This window comes from Chrysemys picta, chromosome 1 (genome assembly GCF_011386835.1).
Source record: "Chrysemys picta bellii isolate R12L10 chromosome 1, ASM1138683v2, whole genome shotgun sequence".
NCBI classification, from domain to species: domain Eukaryota; kingdom Metazoa; phylum Chordata; order Testudines; family Emydidae; genus Chrysemys; species Chrysemys picta.
Genome location: NC_088791.1, coordinates 93,995,948 through 94,017,085, shown reverse-complemented (window position 1 = coordinate 94,017,085; position 21,138 = coordinate 93,995,948). Strand labels below are relative to the sequence as shown.

Here is a 21,138-nt window from a genome sequence, read left to right as displayed (position 1 = left end):
ATACATAACAGTGAAGGGGACTGAGGAGCAGCACTTTCAAACCAAACTACAAAAAGTACTGTGTTAGATATTCATTTTGGGTTAAACCTGTGCTAGAAAACAGCCACATGCTGCGTGAACCCAGCTCCATCCCCCTTGGGCATATTAATAAGCTCCTCTTCCACATTAAGCATAGTTGAAGCTCTCCACCTGTCGCTGTGATCAAAGGCAGAGACCTGGGTGAAATGCAAGAACATCAGCTAGGCCACTTGTGAAGCGAATTGTGGGAGCCAAGACCTCAAACCTGAACCCCCTCTTGCCCCTGAGGCATCCTCAGATGTTTTTAATGTCTTCATTAGAGATTTGCAGCTGCTTTTTGATTCATCTCTAAGAAGGGGAAGAGCTTGGAAACAGGCAGCTCCTGCCCAGATGTGCCTCAGCAAGACGATAAAAATGCACTCGTAGCCTCTTCCTGGAGCAGCCCGAGATGCTCTGCACTGCGATTCCTGCTCTGCCTGCAAGTGGGCAGCATGGATTCCAATACTTGTGTCCTGGCTCAGAGCGGAAGTGTGAATTCCAGGCCTGGTGCCCCAGGGTCGGGATTCCCACAGCCCTCAGAACAGATGGAAGCAACGGGCTGGCAGTTAGGAGACCAGGCTGTACTCCTAGCTTTACCAGATTGTCAGGTCTTTTGCAAGTCATTATGTAGGGGGCAGCTCTGCCTCAGCTCCCCCCTATATTAAATGTAGATAACCCCTGGCTGTTTCACAGGGGGCAGAGGTTTAATCAATGTGGGTAAGGTACTTGGAGAGCCTCAGAAGGGCCAAGTGTTCATTTCTTTTAAGAGGGACTTGCATAACAGAACAATTAACATGAGAACAACAAATTGCAACACACACACACACACAATCTGGTTTCTGCCCTGCTTGCCAGTTCTCCAAGCTTTAGGTTTTAGAAACCATTTATTGTCTTCACAGCCAAGTCTCCTCCAGGCTGAGCCCAGAGAAACCCTGATCTGTGACCTCAATTGATTGTGGCCTGTTGCTATGGAGACTGTGTTCTAAACACAGGATGCAGACTTTACTGCAAGACAAGGAAGAGCTTGGGGAGAGCGCTCTGCTAGACAAGCCCGAGCACTGAGAGTGCAGACTGCCTGCTGGCCCACTTAATTCTCAAGTAGCACATTCTAGTTTGCCTCAGCAAACTTCTCATTGTATAGCTTACCCTGCACTTCTAAGGCGCCTTCCACATGAGCATCCCAAACGGCTTTAAAGCATGACAGGCAGGGAAATATCTTCTCCCCATTTTACAGAGGGAGAAATAGTCACAGAGGTTAAGTGAACTGTCAGCCTGCTTTCTCCCAGCCCTAATTCCCCATTGCCTCAGGCTATAGTAAGGAACCCATGCACCCACTCTGAGCATTCAACACGCCACAGCCTCCCCTACTGTCAAATTCCTCTAACAAGTGCCATCACGACAGGCATAATTACTGTATTCGGCTTGAGAGGTAAGAGCACCATCTTGTGGCACACCTGTCCATTACACTTTTGTCCTTAAAGTGAAGTTTGAGGAACATGCTTAAAAATTGTGCTTGGGCTTTTTGCTTAAGAGGAAAGCCTGAATATATCTATATTTATTTAAAACCCACATAGGAAAAAAAATATCAGGAATTTGATGTCAACTCTGGTCTTCCCTGATTTTGCTAGAACTGAGGTCTCACAAATATATAATGGCCTCTCACCCCATATACACCAATGTAAATGGGGTGAATCTTTAACAGACATTCTCTAGAGACTGTTTTAGTCAATGAAATTAAGAAGTTGGACGGAAAAGCCCTTCTCCCTCAATTGCTCAGCTCTCGCTTGACCCCTGGTGACATCAATTTCGTTTCATCTCCAGTCACCAAGGCCTGAAATAGAATTTTGTAACACCGTCGCAGGTCTTTCTTTTAAAATAGGAAAAACCCATTTTATTCTGCCTGTGCTGGTCACCTTATCTGAGCCGTGGCAAGTTTTTAGCCAGACAGGATCCCAAATCTCTCCCTTTCATGCTCTTTTCATTTTAATAGGAACAGTTGCTACATCGAGTCTACCAAAAGCAGTTATTAGTCTCATTCAATATAGGATTAAGCCAGTGGCTCCGTCGAATGCAGTACCGTCAGTTGTGGCCACTGCTGGATGCTTCAGAGGAAGTAGTAACCTATTATTTCCTCTATATGGGCTACAGGCAGGAAGGAAAATTTCTTCCTGACCTTTGATAGTGATCAGTTTGTGCTCTGAAGCATGAGAATAGATAATCTCAGCACTTGTATGGCCCCCATCACTGTAAGCTCCAGTGCTTTCCTAGCCAGTATCACTAGAGTGCCCATAAACACAGTACTTATTTTAGGTGCAATACATGTACTTATGCATCAGCAGGTGACAAATCTGGATTGGTTTCAGTGCCATGACTGATAGAGGGCACTTTTTACCTGACTTAAAAAAAAAAAAAGGTGGGTGGCGGGTGTTCAGTCTGGAACTCAAGATGACCAGTCTTCCTATTCGAGAGCAGAACAGTTATTTTCAGTGGCACAGTAATACCACTTGGTTCTTACCAAGCATATTCTTACCATAGCAAAGGGTCAGAATAATGATCCGAAGCTCAGTATCTCTCTCTTCTCCCCTTTATACATTTATAAAGGAAGTCAAACTAACATGGAAGTGACCTCTCTCTCGCAAGCTATTTTTGTGACATCAGGCTGTCTGGAGGAAAAACCTTTAAGCAAGGATGGGTCAGAGGATTCAGGAAAATTAAACTGATATCATACATATGAATGTATCATGCCAACCTCCCTACTGCTCCTTTGGTAACAGCCAGTACCATAATTAACACCTCAGAACAAGTTTCAGAGTAGTAGCCGTGTTAGTCTGTATCAGCAAAAAGAACAAGGAGTCCTTGTGGCACCTTAGAGACTAACAAATTTATTTGGGCATAAGCTTCCGTGGGCTAAAACCCACTTCATCAGATGCATGCAGTGGAAAATGCAGTAGGAAGATATATATACACACACAACATGAAAAAAAATGGGTGTTGCCATACCAACTATAAGAAGACTAATCAATTTCAGTGGGCTATCAGGAGAAAAAAAAACACTTTTGTAGTAATAATCAGGATGGCCCATTTCCAACAGTTGATAAGGTGTGAGTAACAGTAAGGGGAAAAAAATTAGCATGGGGAAATAGTTTTACTTTGTCTAATGACCCCTCCACTCCCAATCTTTATTCAAGCTAGGGTGACCAGATGTCCCGATTTTATAGGGACAGTCCTGATTTTTGGGTCTTTTTCTTATATAGGCTCCTATTACCCCCCACCCCCTGTCCCGATTTTTCACATTTGCTGTCTGGTCACCCTAATTTAATGGTGTCAAATTTGCAAATTAATTCCAATCCAGCAGTTTCTTGTTGGAGTCTGTAGTAAGATGAGGCCCTGAAATATAAACTCTTGTGTCAGAGGCCTAGTCTGAGACCTGAAGCCTGAACCAAAGTACTTCCAGGCACTGCTAAGCAAAAGCTGGGCTGTGAGCCACAGACAGGCCTCGCTCTCAGAAATTGGTGAGAAGAGGGTTGTTCGAAACAGGTGCATTCACATATAAGGGCTAATAAGAGGAACTTGTGCCAAGATGGCACCTGGACAGCCTGATACAAGGACACTCCATAGACCTAACAAGCAACAGGCAGGTACATCTTAAAGACAGGACAGCATGATGGATAGATCTGTTTGTCTGGAACAACATGATCAAAGGGGAGATAGCACCCTAATGAGCCAAGGGGCTGTACCTAATATGTCAGTAGGGATGAGTAATCTGTCCTGTAACTGTATAAAAGTAGGTCCCAGAGTGCGCATCTTTGTCCAGCCTAGGGGGCAGTGGAGTGTCCCGCCACTGACTGAGCTGTGTCCATTGCCAGGGGGCACATATTCGTAGTATTTCCTGTAGAGTCTATAGGAAACTATTACTGTGCTTTGTTTGTTTAACAATAAACCTGGCCGGGTTCCTTCGTACCCTACTAGAGTCTGTGGTCTTTGGGGGTTCTCTCAGGGTTTGCTGTGTCAGCTATCTGCGCAGAGCTGGGGCAGCACACAAAGGGAACACACACGCAGCCGACTGTTATCGTCAAACAAGAGCAGAGCACCACACCAGTAGCTACTGACGACAGTCTATTTTTGAAGGTGTTTTTTTGTAGGAGTATTGAGACTTAGGTCCGTAATCGAGTGGCCAGGGAGGTTGAAGTGTTCTCCAACTGGTTTTTGAATGTTATAATTCTTGATGTCTGATTTGTGTCCATTTATTCTTTTGCGTAGAGGCTGTCCGCTTTGGCCAGTGTACATGGCAGAGGGGCATTGCTGGCACGTATCACATAGGAACAGAACATGCAGCACAATTCTTCTTGCTACCACTTGGGTGTTAGTAACATCAGCTGTTGCCATAGAAATTCAAGGCACTCTCTAGTCCAGACAGGAAGTATAGAGATTTTCAACTCATTTTAGAGTCTAAACCTGGAAGTTATCACACTTTTTTTTAAAATGGTTACGTACCTTTGTAACTGTGTTCAAGATGTGATGTTCATGTCCATTCTATGCTAGGTGTGTGCGTGTCACATGCAATTGCCAGAGATTTTTCCCCTAGTTTTATCTGTAGGCCTGGCCCTAGCGCCCCCTGGAGCATTGCACACATGCCAATATAAGGGGCACTGCTGGCTCCACAACCTTCTTGCGGGTAACTGACAGAAGGGTAAGGGCAGGTCATGGACTGGACATGAGCAACACATCAAAGAGCAACAGTTACCAAAGGTCAGTAACCATTTTTTCTGAGTGCTTGCTCATGTCCATTCCATGCTAGGTGACAAGCGGTATCCTCTGAGGTGGGCTCAGAATTCAGATGTGCCGATTGCAACACAGCTCTACCAAAACTGGCATAGTCACAGACCTATTGACTGGTGTAGTGGGGTGCAAAGGTATAAATTGATGACCATGTCATGACCCTGGAAATATCCAGGATTGGTAACTGCATGAGGAACGCAGCTGAAACTTGTGCTTTTGTAGAGCGATGGGTCACAATGGTCAGAGGCAGAACCTTCACCTGCTTGACAAGCTCAGATGCAGGTGGCTATCCGGGACGAGATTCTTTGAGATCAGAGTGAAAGCCTTGCAAGTGTACAGTCGTTCCAAGCAACCGTCACGGGTGGTAAGAGGGTGTGGAGCTAGCATGCCCTTATACCAGCGGGGCTCCAGGGGATACTAGGGCCTGCCCTATGGATATCACCGAGGGGAAAATCTCTGGCAACTGCATGTGGCACACACACCTAGCAAGGAATCCGCATGATCAAGCGCTCAAAGAATCTGCAATTCAAGGAAGCTTTGCATCTCCCCTTTCTGTTCTAGAATGCAGGGCAGCACAGTTCCCTCAGATTGGATTTCTAGCCCCTCCCCAGCTGGTTGTTCCAGATAACAGCCATGGCAGGGAGAAGCCTGTTCTGCTTCTCCCCTCACACACCAGTTCCTGCTGGGGAACCAGAATACTTTGGCTGTTGCCCCACTAAAGCACCTTAAAAAAACCTAGAGTGACAAGGTCAAAGGAGACCCGTGTAAAGATCATGGGGGTCAATCTCCCAAGGGCAGCCCTCCACCTGGCTTTACTCACCTCTTAGCAGTCTGAGGGGCCTAAGTACCATGGAGACTAAACTTACTAGATATGATCCTTCCAGGGCAGGCATAAGGCACCTGGTGGAGGGGGTAGGGTATGAGGGAAGCAGAGCACTCTATGGAGAGAGGACTCTGAATTCCAGGGACTGTCTCCTTGGTACCTTCTCCAAGCACTACATTTACAAGAGTTGCCATATCAGATCACAACAGGGTAACAGTCCAATTTCTTGTCCCCAGCAAAGGTTAATTCCAGGTGCAGAAATCCTGAAGTGGGCTATCATGGAGTAACATCCCCTGTAGGGAAAATTTCCTCCTAAGAGGATGACTTACATCCTGGAGCATGAGGGCTTGTGTTTTTGGTATCTCCGCTCCCTGTTCACACCCTCAAAAAGGGATTTGCGGAGGACAGAAGGGAATTTTCATTCTGCTGTAGAAGCCCTCTTGCAGAGAAAGTATGCTGTGGAAAGCAGGACATGCAGCCCCAAGTTACCATGGTGACCCAACTAAAGCTAAATATGAATAAGACCCACAGGAAAAGCGATCTCAGATTTTACCCAGACATTCATAAAGCAAGAGGCAAGAGGGCTGGTATTTTTGAAAATATCTGTAGTTTTATTTGTCTGAGACAGACCAGAGCTGCAGAGACTGTTCCAGATGTTAAGCAGTCTCCTCTTTAGCGATACGATCTTTCTTGAGTGGTCCCTGCAAAAAAAACACCAAACAAGCAGTTACCTAGCAGAACTAACCATCTCCCCAATGTTGGAGACCCCATCGTCCTCAATACCTCATTGTGGAAGGTTATTTTTGCTTTGAACCACCAATGAAGACAACGATCAAAGGCCTACTTGTGGTACAGATCTTAGCTTAAGTGTGTGGCTGAACTTGAAGCAAGCAGCAGAAATGGAGGCTGGTGAAGCTACACTGCTATGCACCATCTCAAATTAACAATTTAAATATAAAATCTGGCACCACCTAGTGGCAAAGCTAACTTTAGAGCCATCATCACTGCCTCCTCTTTCTGAGAAAGCACTAAACAGCTTATAAAGAGCTCCACCTCTTGAAAGCATGCAGTGTGAAATGGTGGAGGAAGTCTTAGGCAAAAACTGGTTTTGCCACATTAAAAACTTTCAAGGTTCAAGAAGGGACCAGAGATCTGCTGCTTCTCACCAAGGACAGATCAGATACTCAATGTGCCATGGGCAGAGACAGCCTACGCTGCTGCCTGCAGCAACCTCAGCACTGTTCCCCAGAGCTGTTCTCAGAAGGAAGGCAGCATGGAATGTCTCCTCATGCCTGTCGGACACTGTGTACAGTGCTAGTTCCATGGCCTCATCACTGAACAGCCCATATACTGGGGTGGGGGCAGCATCCAAGCCGCACCCAGCCCCGTGTAACAAGGGCTACGTAGATGAAATGAGTTCACAACCACAAAGTCTTGAAAAAATGAACCTCCCACAGGATTCCAAACTTCATCTGGACAGTTACACAGCCTTGGAACAAACCCCTGTGCTGTGCTTCATGAGTACACGTGTGCCAGTGACCCAATGGCTGAGTTATTAACTGCAGTTCTCACTGTGGAAACACACTGCATTGGCATTGACCCATGCTTGTGCAGCCAGACAATACAAAGGTATGCAATACAAAGCTGAGCTCCAGGATATCTATGTCCTTACCATGAAAGCCTTCTTCTCCTCCACGGTCTGGAAGCGGCCATGACCAAATTTGGAAGTTGTGTCAATAAACTTCAAGTCAATCTTCTCCAGGGCCCGACGCTTTGTCTGCACAAGTAGGGACTGTGGGGGAAGAGACATGTTAGAATGTAGCAGCCCAGTCACCAATTTTAAGCACAGGATCTGCATTCCCTGCTAGAATTTGCCATAATTGGATATTTTCAAATGAAATTTCTATGGGCAACATACACGATTCCAAACCACCACCACGGCAGGGAGCTGAAGAGCCTGGTAACACACCAGCAGTGTCAGCAAGTCACTCAGTTATATCACTAACCAAGGCGGGAGCACAGGGGGCTGGAGTTAGCATTAATAGGCAGAAGGAAAAGCTAAGCTATTGTACAAGAGAAGCTTCATGAGCCACAAGAGTTCTCAAACCCAGTGGGGTCCTTCATTAACACCCAAACAGGACGTAGCATTCTGAAGAGACCAATAGTCCAGTGTCCCAGCACCGGTAAATGTTTCAGAAGAGCATTTCACTAGCATTAGGCAGCGTGCGCTCCTGTGTTAGGGCAGCACTTTCTCTTCCCAAGTCGTCTTCTCCTCTAGCTTGCTATGGAAAACCCCCAATTATCAAAAACAATGTTCTGGGGGTAAAGGGACTCTAATCTGAAGCGTGAGGCAAGGCAGAACAGAGAATCCTGGCTCCCTCCCACAGATTGGCAAAACCAATATTCTTGCATTGCTCACCTTGCGCAGAGTTAGGACTCTCTTCTTGGTTCCAACCACACAGCCTTTCAACATGATAAAGTCATTGGTCACTTCACCATAGTGGACAAAACCGCCCTGAGTAGAGAGAGGATGGTTAAGCACACTGTACCATGCAGAACTAGCAAGTTCTGGCCTAAACTGAACAGTGCCTCTGATTTTGCCGGTGTTGGGGTTCCTGCACAGCACACGTGCTGGCTGTAAAGAGGTCACGGCCAGCAGAGCTCCCTACCAGGGAAACCCCCAGGGCAAGGGAGAGTCCCTGGAAGCATAGGAACAGCAGCCCTGTGCAGCCTGACATGAAGGGCAGACCGGAGGTGGTAAGTAAGAAGTGTGGCCAGAGCTGCAGCTATTTTGTGCTGCTGGACGGCTCCACAGGGAGCTGTGGCAGCACAACATATACTAGAGCAGCCTCAGGAACTTTTAGTCCTTTCACCTTGCTAAGTCATAGGCTCCAACACAGGGATTATGCTTTCCCTGCAAGCCACAAGCTACTGTTCAGTTAGCTCTTCCTGCCCCCACCTCTCCACTTGTCCTGCCTGGCTGCATATTGCTCTTCCACTGCGCAGAGCTGGCACATTACAGTGGCTCATCCCCGAAGGCAGACAGCATGACTTATAAACGCTTCACCACTCAGCTTCCTAAGACTTTCCAGAGCTACAACCTGGCTAGCCACTTTGCCCTAAATGAAATCCCCAGCTACGACTGATTCTCTCTTCAGACGAGAACTAAAAAAAAATTCAGGCCTAAAGAGGCTAACATTTCTTTTAAATTTTTTGGCTAAAAATTCAGTGTTCGAAGCTTCTGTGAGGACCTTCTAGTTACACACTACTGAAAAGCAACCATTTAATGATCCACAGCAAGAGCTCACTGTCATGGAAACGAAACTGAAAGCTTCTCCAGCTGAAAACAGCAGAGAATTTTAGGTTGATAGAATTATCCAAGTTGAAAACACAGGAGCCCAATTTTTACAAAAAGTTGCCTGGGGATTCTAATGCCCAAGAGTGATCAGGACCATGGTTAAGGGACAAACTTGAAGTCTAGACAATTTTAATGAACTAGCTGTTTCTGGTCCTACACTTGCTTGAGTTCTCCCTCCAATCCTTGTGGGTTTTACCACAGGTGTTACTTGTAACCATCATAGGTAAAAAACTTCAGACACAGAAGTGTCATTTTTAAGTTGACAGCATTCTCTTAAGTTGCAACCCACACAGCTCAACAATCCACAGTACTACACTGCTACACTTGTTCAATATTGATAGAGAAGAATGCAACCTAAGGAATCAATATCATTCCCTGCAGTACCTGAGCGTTTCCTTATTGACTACACTAGAATAAACTGTGTGGTTTATGAGATCACAGTCCAAGACTGAATTCCCATATCCTTCCCACACACCAAACCTGTAACAGCCAGAAAGCCACTCACCAGAGGGTTAATGCTCTTGTCCGACAGATCGTAGTCAGTTGATGCATTGTTTTTGATCAGCTTTCCATCCTTGACTTGGTAACCTTGGCCAATCTTGTAGACCTACGATGACAAAAAGAAAACGCTATTTCGCATGTGCTGGGAGAAATGGTTTGACAGAAGCGAAAAACCTAATCCAGAAACAGTAGTTCAAACCCATATGAAGTTTGAAGTTTGCTGAGCACAGAGAAATGTAGAAAACAAATGTGGCTAGTGTTTAGGTGCAGTAATTAAGAGCCTCAAATATTGTCTCTACCATGAAACCAATGCCTCAGTCACTGCATTTTAACTTGTCACCGGGGCATCCTATTAACAGAAAAATCAATAGTATTTTAACTTCCTGAAAACTCGTGTGTACAAATGTTCTTGGCCACTTACTCATTACATTAAAAAAAGTCTTAATTTCAATTATGCTGAATTTCCTGATTTCAACTCATTACTAACTGAAACAATACCTACTGTTTTGACAGTACCACAGCGTGTTTTATGTGAGTGGGTTAAAGTAGCTTCGTCCCCATTTTTATGGATGGGGAAAAAAATAAAAAGTTTAAGGGTATGTCTACACAAGAAAGAAAACCCAAACCTGGCCGGTGCCAGCCAATGTGGACTCAGGCTGCGGGGCTGTTTCAATGCTGTGTAGATCGGTGGTTTTCCAACTTTTTTTCCGGTGACCCAGTTGAAGAAAATTTTTAATGCCCGCGACATTTCTCTGTCTGCAAATGGGAGGGGCTCAGGGCTGGGGTAGAGGGTTGTGGTGTGGGAGTGAGGGTTGCGAGGTGGGGCCAGGAATGAGTGGTTCAGGGTGTGGAAGGGGGCTCTGGGCTGGAGCATGGGGTGCAGGAGGGGGGTCAGGGCTCTGGGCTGAGGGTGCAGGCTCTGGGGTGGGGCCAGGTATGAAGGGGCTGGGGTACAGGAGAGGGTTTGGGGGGCTCAGGGTTGGGGCAGGGTATTGGGGTGCAGGCTTACCCCAGGCAGCTCCCAGTCAGCGGCGCAGCAAGAGTACTAAGGCAGGCTTTCTGCCCCACCTGGCACCATGGACCGCGCTGCGCCCCGGAAGCGGCCAGCAGCAGGTCTGGCTCCTAGGGGGAGGCGTGCAAGCAGCTCTGTGTGGCTCTTGCCGACAGGCACCGACCCCCGTCTCCCTCCTAGCTCCCATTGGCTGCTGTCCAGCCAATGGGAGTGTGGAGCCGGTGCTCAGGCAGCACACAGGCCCCCTGCCTAGGAGCCAGACCTTCTGCTGGCCACTTCCAGAGCGCAGTGTCAGAACAGGTAGGAACTAGCCTGCCTTAGCCGGGCAGCACTGCCGACGGGACTTTTAACGGCCCAGTCAGCAGTGCTGACCAGAGCTGCTGCGACCCAGTTCCTGACATTCTGCGACCCAGTACTGGGTCCTGACCCACAGTTTGAAAACCACTGGCGTAGACTTCTGGGCTTGAGCCGGAGCCCAGGCTTTAGGACCCTGTGAGGTGGGAGGGTCCCAGAGCCTGGGCTCCAGCCCAAGCCCGGAAGTCTACACAGCAACGAAACAGCCCTAGGGCCCAAGTCCCACGAGCCCGTTTGAGCTGCCACAGGGCCAGACGCGGGTTTTTCTTTACTGTGTAGACATTCCCTCAGTGACTTGCCCAAGGTCAGCCATGCAGTGGCAGAGCAGAGAACAGAACCCAAGTGTCCTACACACTGGACAACTCTGCCTCCCTTTTTGGTGTGACTATTCATCAGCCTCTCCTACTCCAACTGGTTTGCTGTGATATTTGTTTGCATATAAATAGGGCCCTACCAAATTCACGGTCCATTTTGGTAAATTTCATGGTCATCAGATTTTAAAAATCTTTAAATATCTGAAATGGTAAAATTTAATGTGAAATTTCAGCGTTGTACCATGGTAGTCCTGTCCAAAAAAAGGGGGGTGGAGGGGTGTCGCAGCACTGCCACCCTTACTTCTGCGCTGCTGCCTTCAGAGCTGGGCAGCTGGAGAGTGGCGTATGCTGGAGGGGAACCCAGCTCTGAAGGCAGCACCATAGCCAGCAGCAGTGCAGAAGTGAGGATGGCCTGGTACGATAGTGCCACACTCACTTCTGTGCTGGCAGTGGAGGTGGGTCTGATCTGGCCCCGGGAGCAGCCCATGCAGGAGAAGAGGAAGTCCCATCCCTCCGTAGCGTGGTCAGGACTAGCAGCTGGAGTCTGGCACACAGTAGGAGCCCCCCAGTTGGTGTGCCCCCAACCCTACCCCTCCGCAGCACTCAGTGGTTAAAGGGAACTTGGGCTGCCTGTGTGTGTATGGAGGTGGGGGGGTGACCACAGTGCCCCCCCCCCAACCACTGTGCCCTGGGCAGTTACCCACTCATAAGGCCATCCCTGCCCCCCTGCAAAAATGTGATCTCCCCCCACCCCACCCCCCGTCATGCCACCCTTATTTCTGTGTTGCCACTGTTGGCAACGCTGCCTTCAGAGCTGGATGGCTGGGAGCACCACTGCTCTCTGGCCACCAAGCTCTGAAGGCAGCGCAGAAATAAGGATGGCAATACCACAACCCCCCTACAATAGCAAGATTTCATGGGGGAGACCAGATTTCACTGTCAGACATTTTTCACAGTCACGAATTTGGTAGGGCCCTAAATATAAAATACAACTAAGCAGCTTAAGTGCTGGTCCTAGGCACAGCCTGAGCTCACTGTAGACCACTGTACATTCAGCTTTCAGGCTGATTACAGGAGTCTAGAGAAAACCTTCATCTTTAACCAATATGAGTAAGTCTGGCCCTTTCTGCCCTTGTGTCCTGCCCAACCGGGGGTGTGTGTGCGCGCGCGCAGATCTGGCCATTTCCATTAAGCACCGATACATGCGAACAAGTTGCAGTACTGGCAAGTAATAGTAAGCTGGGGAAGCTGAATTACTTTGCAGGGTTGCTGGCCGCCAACTCTAGTCAAACAACTAAACCCTGAACTGTGGTCTGAAACCTTCCGTCTGCTTGGCGATTCTGCAGTGACCTTGACTATCCACTGAGGGGAACCAGGACTCTAGTTTGTCCAGGACACTTCAATACACATCTCAGACTCTTACCTTCTTATTAATTTCTGTGCGATGGTGGTATCCCTTCTGACCAGCTCGGGCTACAGAGAAAGCCACGCGAGCAGGATGCCAAGCGCCAATGCAGGCTACTTTCCGCAGACCCCTGTGGGTCTTGCGAGGCAGCTTTTTGGTATGCCAGCGGCTGGTGACCCCTGAAACAGGAAAACAAAACATTACAGCATTGTAGGACTGTCATAACTGCTCAGCTGTGGCATATGCCTTCATTACAGAGGTGTTTATAATTAACCTGGGACAACACTATGCACACTGTTTGTGGCTGTTACGTAAGGAGAATGTGTATCCAGTGCAACACCAACAGAAATTTGGATCAGTGTAACGATTAGGTACGGGTGTTGTGAATTACAAGACTCTGTGGAAGACCCACCCACAGCTGCCCATGTTTTCCCAAACTATTCCCTGGGTGCTGTTCTCAGAAGGAAGGCAGCATGGAATGATTCCTCATGGATGTCGGATGCTGTGTCCAGCACGTATTCCATGGCCTCATCATTGAACAGTCCACTTCTGATGTGAGAGCAAAACTGAAGATACCCCATCTGACCCATGCCCTATGTACCAGGGCAAGAGTGTGGGGGGATTACAAACAACTCTTCACTAAACTCTGGGTTCTGGTCAGACTGAAGCATTTGAGAAACAAGAGGGAGGCAGCCATGACATCTACCTTTGTATCCCTTGCCCTTGGTGACTCCAATGACGTCTATCATCTCATCTTGGCCAAAGACAGTTGACACAGGCACCTGCTGTTCCAGCTTCTCCCGGGCCCAGTCCACTTTCTCAGCAATGGTGCCACCATTCACTTGGATCTCCATCAGGTGAGACTTCTTCTGCCGCAGCGGAAGCAAACGCATCTGGAAGACAGACCTAAAATTAGCTCTATAACCCAGACAAAGCGCTGAGATCTCTAGTGCAATCTCTGTCTGAGATTCACATCCTGGGTCTGATGGATTTTTCCACCTCTGCTGTATCCCAGTCACAATATACACAATGCTTGGAAGACTGAAGCTCTGGGGTTAAGGGCAAGAGTTATCAAGGCTGTACAATGGCAGACAGGCCTAAGTTTCTAGCAGCCAGATCACCAAAGGGAATGAGAAGAAAAGCAGCAGAGACACAAGGTGGGTTAGGGAATATCTTTTATTGAACCAATTTCTGTTGGTGAGAAGCTTTTGAGCTTACAAGTAATATATGCCTCACACCGCCTTTACAGCTGGTCGCCAGGCTGAGGATCTTAAAAAAGGACTGAAGATAAGGCTGTTACCCAGTCCCAGAGGCTTAAGTAAGGTCACATAATGCACCCAGTATTCTATACTATATTTGGGAAAAGGGGGACTGACATTAAAATGCTGACAGCAGCTGCAGCTCCCTCTTTGCTGCTTGCCACAAGAGGCCATCTCTAATATATTAAAGTCTTGTGACCAGACAGCTTACTCCACTTATTGCCACACAGGAGATCCTGTTACATTCCTCAGTCTGGAAGTATTTGGCACTCATGCAGGGGTGAGATTGGGAGGGGGAGAGGGGGGAAGAGAGAGCTTCACACTGCTTAGCAACGACCTGATTAATCTGGATGATTAATAAAAGCCACTGATGGTCTCCACAGGAGAGCACTGCCCACATATCCTTGGTCTGAAGCTATAGTAGCCATCCATTTTTTAAAACCAAGTAAAGGAGATTTCCATGGGGGGCCAGAGGCTCCCAGGACAGGAGGCTAAAACATTCAATCCTATTTCTAGCTGTAACTATAATCGGAAAGAGAGGAGGTCGTCTAGTTGTCTGAGCACAGAATGGAGCCCAAGAACTCAAGTTCCAATGCCAGCTCTGACACACAAAATATACACGCACGCACCAGGGTGCTGTTGACAATCCAAACTCAGTTTTCACACCTGTAAAATGGGGATGGGGCGCCTTACCTTTGAGGGGTACAGCAAGGATGTTAGTGGTTTGCATAAGACTTTGAAGTCAAGCATAATACCATACCCAGCTTTTATACTGTGCTTTTAATCAGTAAAAAACAAAGTGCTTTACAATGGAACTCAGTACCATTAGCCCCATGTACAGATGTGAAACCGAGGCACAAGAAACAAGAGGGGCAGTGACTTGCTCAAGTTCACTCAGCAGACTAGTAGCTGAGCTGGGAATAGAACCCAGGTCTTTGGAGTTCCAGTCCAGTGAGCTATCCAGTAGACCACACTACCTCTATAAATATTAGGTATGAACACTGAACACCAGATTTGGGGGGACAAGGAATCAGAGCAGCAGTGGAGTGAGTTTCTGTGGACAATGGCAGGACACCCCTAGCCCTTGTGGATTCTGTACCCCCAAGTCTGAGCCCTCTTTATGAAGGAGGCAGAACACTCACCTGAGTGTGAGCTATGACCCGGATAACCTGGCAGTACTTCTTCATGCTATTGAAATCCTTCTCTAGCTGCTTTTTGCCCTCCTCATCCTGCCACTTCTTGCAATACTTGGTGAAGGCCTTCTTCTTGGACTTGTGCCTTCAGGAGCAGAGTACAGAGAGGGTATGGCTTAGCCCTTCATCAGTCCCCCAAGGAAAGGGGGGTGAGCGGAAGGAGCTGCCACCCGAGTTGGTTTCGGCTCATTGCCAGCTTCTAAGGAATCTTTTCCACCAGCAAGCGGAGCCTGGAGCTCATCAGACAGAGGCTGGGTTGCCAGAGCTGAGCGGAGCTGCCATGAATTCATCCAAAGCATATTAGCAAACAGTATAAAACATTCACAAGATATCAGAGCAGTGCTCTGCAACAATACAGTGCCTATCAGTTGATTATCTGTTGCCTTAAAATACTGCTGTAAATACTCTTGCCTTGCTTCCAAGTCTACAAAGTCCTACATCTTTCAACCCTGACTTATGGTTGATGTAAGAGGACACCAATGCAATACCCAAAACACCATTCATGCGTTCATTTGGGGACCTCTTTATCCTGGCAGTGTGGGATCTTCAAGAAGAGCATCTAGGAGAAATCCTTCCTAATCCCATAGGCAAAGGAGAACCTGACAACCCCACTGGAGCCCTATTGTCAGAGTGACCTTATGTGAAAGCATGACAGCAATGCATGGAAGAGTGATAAGAAAAAAATCTTCACCCCTTCCCTGAGAAAAAAGGACTATGCTCAAGACTCAACAATCAGCAACAAACACCAGAGGCAATTTCCTTATGTCCATTCATGGAATAAACATGCATAGTGTGTTCATGCAGACATCAGACAGTTAACTCTATCTCCAAGCCCCACTATAAACAGCACCTGACAAGCATTAAGCAATCCCTATTCCAGCCAGTTGCTGTTTTATACTATTATGTGATGAGACAAACTTCAGCCTAGCACCTAGATCCCCAAGGGCCAATCATTGGCTGTGATGTGGGAGCCCTGAAGTGAACAATTCAGACTAAACTACAATACCACTACGCTCATTCAACAAAACCAGCAATGCAAGAAACAGGCTCTGGAGGCTAGATTAAATGAGGTTCCTCGCTCCATGTTTTTTTACCAGTTCTTGTAGAAGCGTCTCTTGCACTCATCACTGATGTGCTCAGCAAAGATGGTCTTGAAGGTGCGGAGGCCACGGGGAGTCTGCACGTAGCCCACTATGCCCACAATGACCATGGGAGGAGTCTCTACCACAGTGACTGCTTCTACCACTTCCTTCTTGTTCACCTCTGGGAAGGACAAAAACACATTGTGCCAGTTAGCACCACAGCAGATGAAACACACACACACCCCCAAGTATCAGGAGGGTCCAGTGACCCCTAAAGGTCTTCACGCAACTGGAGTCAGTGGGCTTCACGGACCAGGGGACCCTGATTAGGCACCTTAAAGGTATAATGGTGACTAGATGCTATACTAAAACCCAAGGTTGGCCCTGTGGTGTAAAATGGAGAAGCCATTCTAACTGAGCTGGGTGGTGGCTGGTAACAGAACTACATTCAGGACTCGACAGTCAGCAAAAAGCGCCAGAGGCGATTTCCTTATGTCCGCCCGTCGAGAAAAGATCATCATAAGTAGTCTGCTACAACACAGCTCTACCAGCCCAGCAAGCTCCTTGGCAAGTCACCCACACACCCCAAGAACAGCAGTTACAGTAAAGTAAGACACCGACCACCAGCTAGGCACAAAGTCTGGAACTGGTGAGGAGGACATATCCATTAGCCATTGGGATCTTGCTTTTATAACTAGCAACTGGAAACAACAGTCGAGGAGCCATTGTAAAGAACATCAAGGACGTGGCAGAAATCAGACTGGGAATCAAACCTAGGGACCCATGTGAACCTGACAGTCTCCTCCCACTGCCTCAGTGTAGGAAAAAAAGCTGTACAGTGACCTCCTATAACAAGAGCAGCAGAGAAATACATACTAGATCCAGGCCTGTCCACTTCCCGGACAATGTGGGTCATGCCAGACTTGTACCCAAGAAAGGCAGTGAGATGGATGGGTTTGCTGGGGTCATCCTTGGGAAAACTCTTCACTTTGCCCCGATGTCGACGGCTGCGTTTGCGGGGCAGAAAGCCAAGGGATCCATGTCTGGGAGCTGAGAACTTACGATGCGACTACAAAAAAAGAGACATACTTTTAACACTCATGTTGCCTGAGTGATTAATTTGCCCTTAATAGCATACTAGTTGCTGTCTCTCTCTTGCTCCCTTTGAGAGAGAGGGCCATTACACAGGCATACCAGTATGTCCTGCTTTCTAGAAGTTCCTCTCTCCACCAACTCTCCTGTTTGGAGTTTAAGTGTGTTACCATTTTAGAATGGTGAATACATCAGGGCCTTACATGTGTCAATCAGATTTGTTCACATGAGTGAGGAAAATTTAAAGACAATACAAAGATTTTTTGGAGGATGAGGTTCTGAACCCCTAAAGTGCCATTCTAGTTAAATGTCTACTAAGAGGAAAGCAAAAATGCCACAAATGTTTTGTCAGGGCAGTTCTCCACAAAGAAACCCTTCTCGCCCTCCCCCACCATGTGCATGTGAATGGACATACATGGGAGTCCTTACAGATTACAGAAATTAATAGCAAAATGTGATTCTACTCTGAAAAGTGACAAAATCTGCTCTGTGGAGTCCAACTTGGTTGGAATCACAAGGTTTTCTCAACTGCCAGCTCTGCGCACTCATCCCAAGATGGGTTACATAAGATCCTAAGAATTGTCAGACCAACTCAGGCTAATGGTCCATCCAATCTGGTATCCATACTGGAATGGTAGCAAATACTACATGCTTAAGGAAGGTGAAAAAACCTCTATAATGGACAATTCTGGGCTTTTTCTCTGTCATTTAACTACAGTGCCCTCCATTTTCCAGAAGTCAAAACCCCTTGAATTCTAATAAACTTTTAGCTTCATCTTGTGGCAGCTGCTATAGCAGTCACATTGGGCAGGAAGTATTTTTAACAGTTTTGACTGTGTTCCTTTTAAAGTTCATTAAGCTGTCCCCAGTTTCTTGCAAATTGCCTGTTAGCACCAACAATAACAGGCTCTGCAAGACCAAATGCTGTCCTTTACACCTGTGCAAACTCCCCCCCCCCCAATCAAAACAGCATTATTACACTAAGAAAATCTGGCCCTGCAACTGGAATTCCATTAGCAAATACTAGTGACACACAAGCTAGACGAGACTTCCCCTTACACTCAACAGCCCTGCCTGTCTAGGACAGGGAAATTCAAGTCAGCAACAGCTCATTTTAACCCTAAAGTCAGCATCACGGACCTTGACGTATACAGGAGGCAGATCTGCCACTGCCTGTCCCTTTTCAGAGCAAAACCTCACTTAAGAGTGAGGGGAGTGAATCAACTACAGCTGAAGCCTGCATCCATAAGCTTTGTGCTGCAGCCCATCTGTCCCCCCGATCTCCTGAAGAGGAGCAAGACGCCAGAGCAGGCCCCAGGCAGTAAAGCGAGGACAGGAGAACGCCATGCGACTGCGCTGTAAAGCCCGGGTGTCGGTGGCATGGCGGCAGGCGGGCTCTCCCCGAGTCATTCCCCCACCCAGCAGCGAGCACGAGTGAGACCAACCTACAAACGACTCTAACCCGGGGCTCTGCAGTTCCCCGCCCTCAGCCCAGGCCTGTCATGGTCCTCCCCCACCCCCCGCTCCCCAAGCCCAGGCAGCGAACGTCCCTCCCGCCCGGGCGGGGGCCGCTCTCTAGCCCCCGTCTCCCCTTCCCCGCCCCGCGAACCCAAGAAATGGGCCCCGCGCCGCCTGCAGCAGGGCCCACTTGGCATCGGGGGCAGGTGCGGAGGCGGCCGGGGCCGGGATGGCGGCGATGCCCGGGGATGGCGAGACGCGGCCCAACACCCCGCTCCAAAGCCACTTACCATCCCGGCGAGCACCCGCGCCGAATTAGTAGAAAGGGGTGGCTAGGCCGCGCACGCGCTATTTATAGCCACTTCCACGTTGCCTTACGCAAGGGCGTACGATCACCGTTGCGCATGCGCGTTCACACGTCAGTTCCTCCTTCCCACCCCACCGTAGAACTGAGGTGCGCGAGGAGCTATGGCTCATGGTTAGGGCCATACTTCTTGAGAATGCGCAATCCTAATGCCAATAGGCCTGTGAACATCACTGAAACTCACTTGCGGGGGGCACCTGGGCAGTAACGTGAGCCAAGCTCAGGGTGGGAGGGAACCTCTTAAAGTCACAGCAGCTCCTGTGAGGGGGTGGAGGCTGCTCACCAGCCCTGACTGAACTCCCCTGAGGAGATAAGAGCCGCCTCTTCCCCCCCCCCCCAGCTGCCCTCAGGTCTCCATAGCAGGTGGGGCTGGGCGACAGGAGGCTGCTGAGTTGGGCTGGGAGGATAGTGCTCCTGGCTGAGGCAGCTCTAGGCCAGGCTGGCTCAGGACATAGGGTTGCCCAGGGTCGATTTCGGTGTGAGATGTACTGAGCGGATACTAAAAGTCCGGTTACTGCGGGCGGGGGATGGGGGACTCCCAGCAGCTAATCGCTAAGTTCGACCCTTTCTTAGCTCAGCACATCAATGAACATGCAAATCATGGAAAAGGCCATACATTATATCTATCAAAGACTATTTGTGATAAATGCATTGCACTGCTGGCAAAGAAGACGCTATCGGCCATTGTAGATGAGATCAAAGATGTGCGATTTTTTTTCAGTGTTCGTCAACTCAACTGATATGTCACATGTAGATCAGCTGACTGTCATCTTGCGTTATGTGCTACCCAGAGTACCAGTTGAGCATTTCATGACCTTCATAAACATCACCAGCCACACGGGGAGAAACTTGCCTAGTACCTACTCGATTTCCTCACCGAAAATTGGATTGACATTAGCCTTTGTTGTGGCCAAAGCTATGACAATGCAAGCAATATGAGTGGTAAATATTCAGGGATGCAGGCAAAGACAAAAGAGCGCAATGCTTTGGTTGATTACATACCATGTGCTGCACGCTCACTCAACCTTGTTGGCCAGTCTGCCATGGATTGTTGTGTTGAAGCAGTTTCTTTTTTTGGATTTGTCCAAGAATTTTACAATTTTTTCTCTGCATCAACCAGTCATTGGATGATTCTTAGAGATTCACTACCAAAGGGATGCCCAGTGCCCAAATCACTCTCAGGGACATGGTGGAGTGCCAACGCTGAAGCTGTGAATGCAGTTGTTCTGGGATCCCCACCATCCTTGAAGCGCTAGAGAGCATCAAGGATGATGAATCTGAAAAATCAGCAACAAAAAAAGATGCAAAGATCCTGAGTGATGCAATGTGCACTTTGGAAACTGTTATTTTGTGTGTGGTCTGCAATGATATACTTCAGCCATTCAGCAGGTGCAGTCTAAGCTTGCAAAGTACTCAAATTGACCTTTCCACTGCTGTAAATCTAATGAGGAGTCTTGGAACTGTTCTTCCACAAATGCGGGATAGTTTTGATGAGTGTGAAATTCAGGGGGCTGCAAGGACTGCTAACTATGAGTATAAGTCAGCCAAACACCACAAAAGACAGAAGACATGCAACAATGCAACTGCCCACTCATTCAGTGACAAGGAGGCCTTCAGCGTTAATACCTTCATCACAATCATTGACAAACTGAAGAGTTCATTAGAACATTGGATCGAGGCTCACAAAAATACTGACAAAACCTTTAGTGTACTAACAGATTTTTCGCCTAACATTTCAAGTTCCAAAGTCAGTGAAGATATCAAACGTCTGTGTCAGAAGTACCCAGATGATCTCCCAGTAGATTTTACTAAAGGATTTCTTCTATTTGTTGAATTCACATCACTCTCATATATATAGAGAAAAAGGTGACAAAAGCAAATCTATTCGGATGTATTAAATTATCACTGAATGCAATATGATAGAACAGGGGTGGGCAAACTTTTTGGCCTGAGGGCCGCATCGGGTTTCAGAAATTGTATGGAGGGCCGATTAGGGGAGGCTGTGCCTCCCCAATCAGCCAGGTGTGGACCAGCCTCCACCCCCTATCCCTCCCTGCTTCTCGCCCCCTGATGCCCCCCCCTGGGAC

General features: G+C 47.9%; 1 protein-coding gene and 2 non-coding genes across 3 annotated transcripts; all 3 read right to left on the bottom strand.

Annotated features, from left to right (window-relative positions):
* Window positions 1-6,249: 6,249 nt before the first annotated feature.
* Window positions 6,250-19,122, bottom strand: RPL3 (ribosomal protein L3). Its single transcript, XM_005302522.4, has 10 exons — window positions 18,978-19,122; window positions 17,014-17,206; window positions 16,150-16,318; window positions 15,005-15,140; window positions 13,310-13,496; window positions 12,622-12,782; window positions 9,523-9,624; window positions 8,079-8,174; window positions 7,332-7,451; window positions 6,250-6,360 (listed from the first exon to the last, which is right to left on the bottom strand). The coding sequence occupies exons 1-10, from the start codon at window positions 18,978-18,980 to the stop codon at window positions 6,316-6,318; spliced, it is 1,212 nt and encodes a 403-aa protein (XP_005302579.1). The 5' UTR covers window positions 18,981-19,122; the 3' UTR covers window positions 6,250-6,315.
* On the bottom strand, window positions 6,910-7,002 carry LOC112058757 (small nucleolar RNA U83B). Its single transcript, XR_002887927.1, has one exon. It is a non-coding gene; the product is annotated as a small nucleolar RNA U83B (small nucleolar RNA).
* LOC112058758 (small nucleolar RNA U83B) lies at window positions 13,054-13,146 on the bottom strand. Its single transcript, XR_002887928.1, has one exon. It is a non-coding gene; the product is annotated as a small nucleolar RNA U83B (small nucleolar RNA).
* Window positions 19,123-21,138: the final 2,016 nt, after the last annotated feature.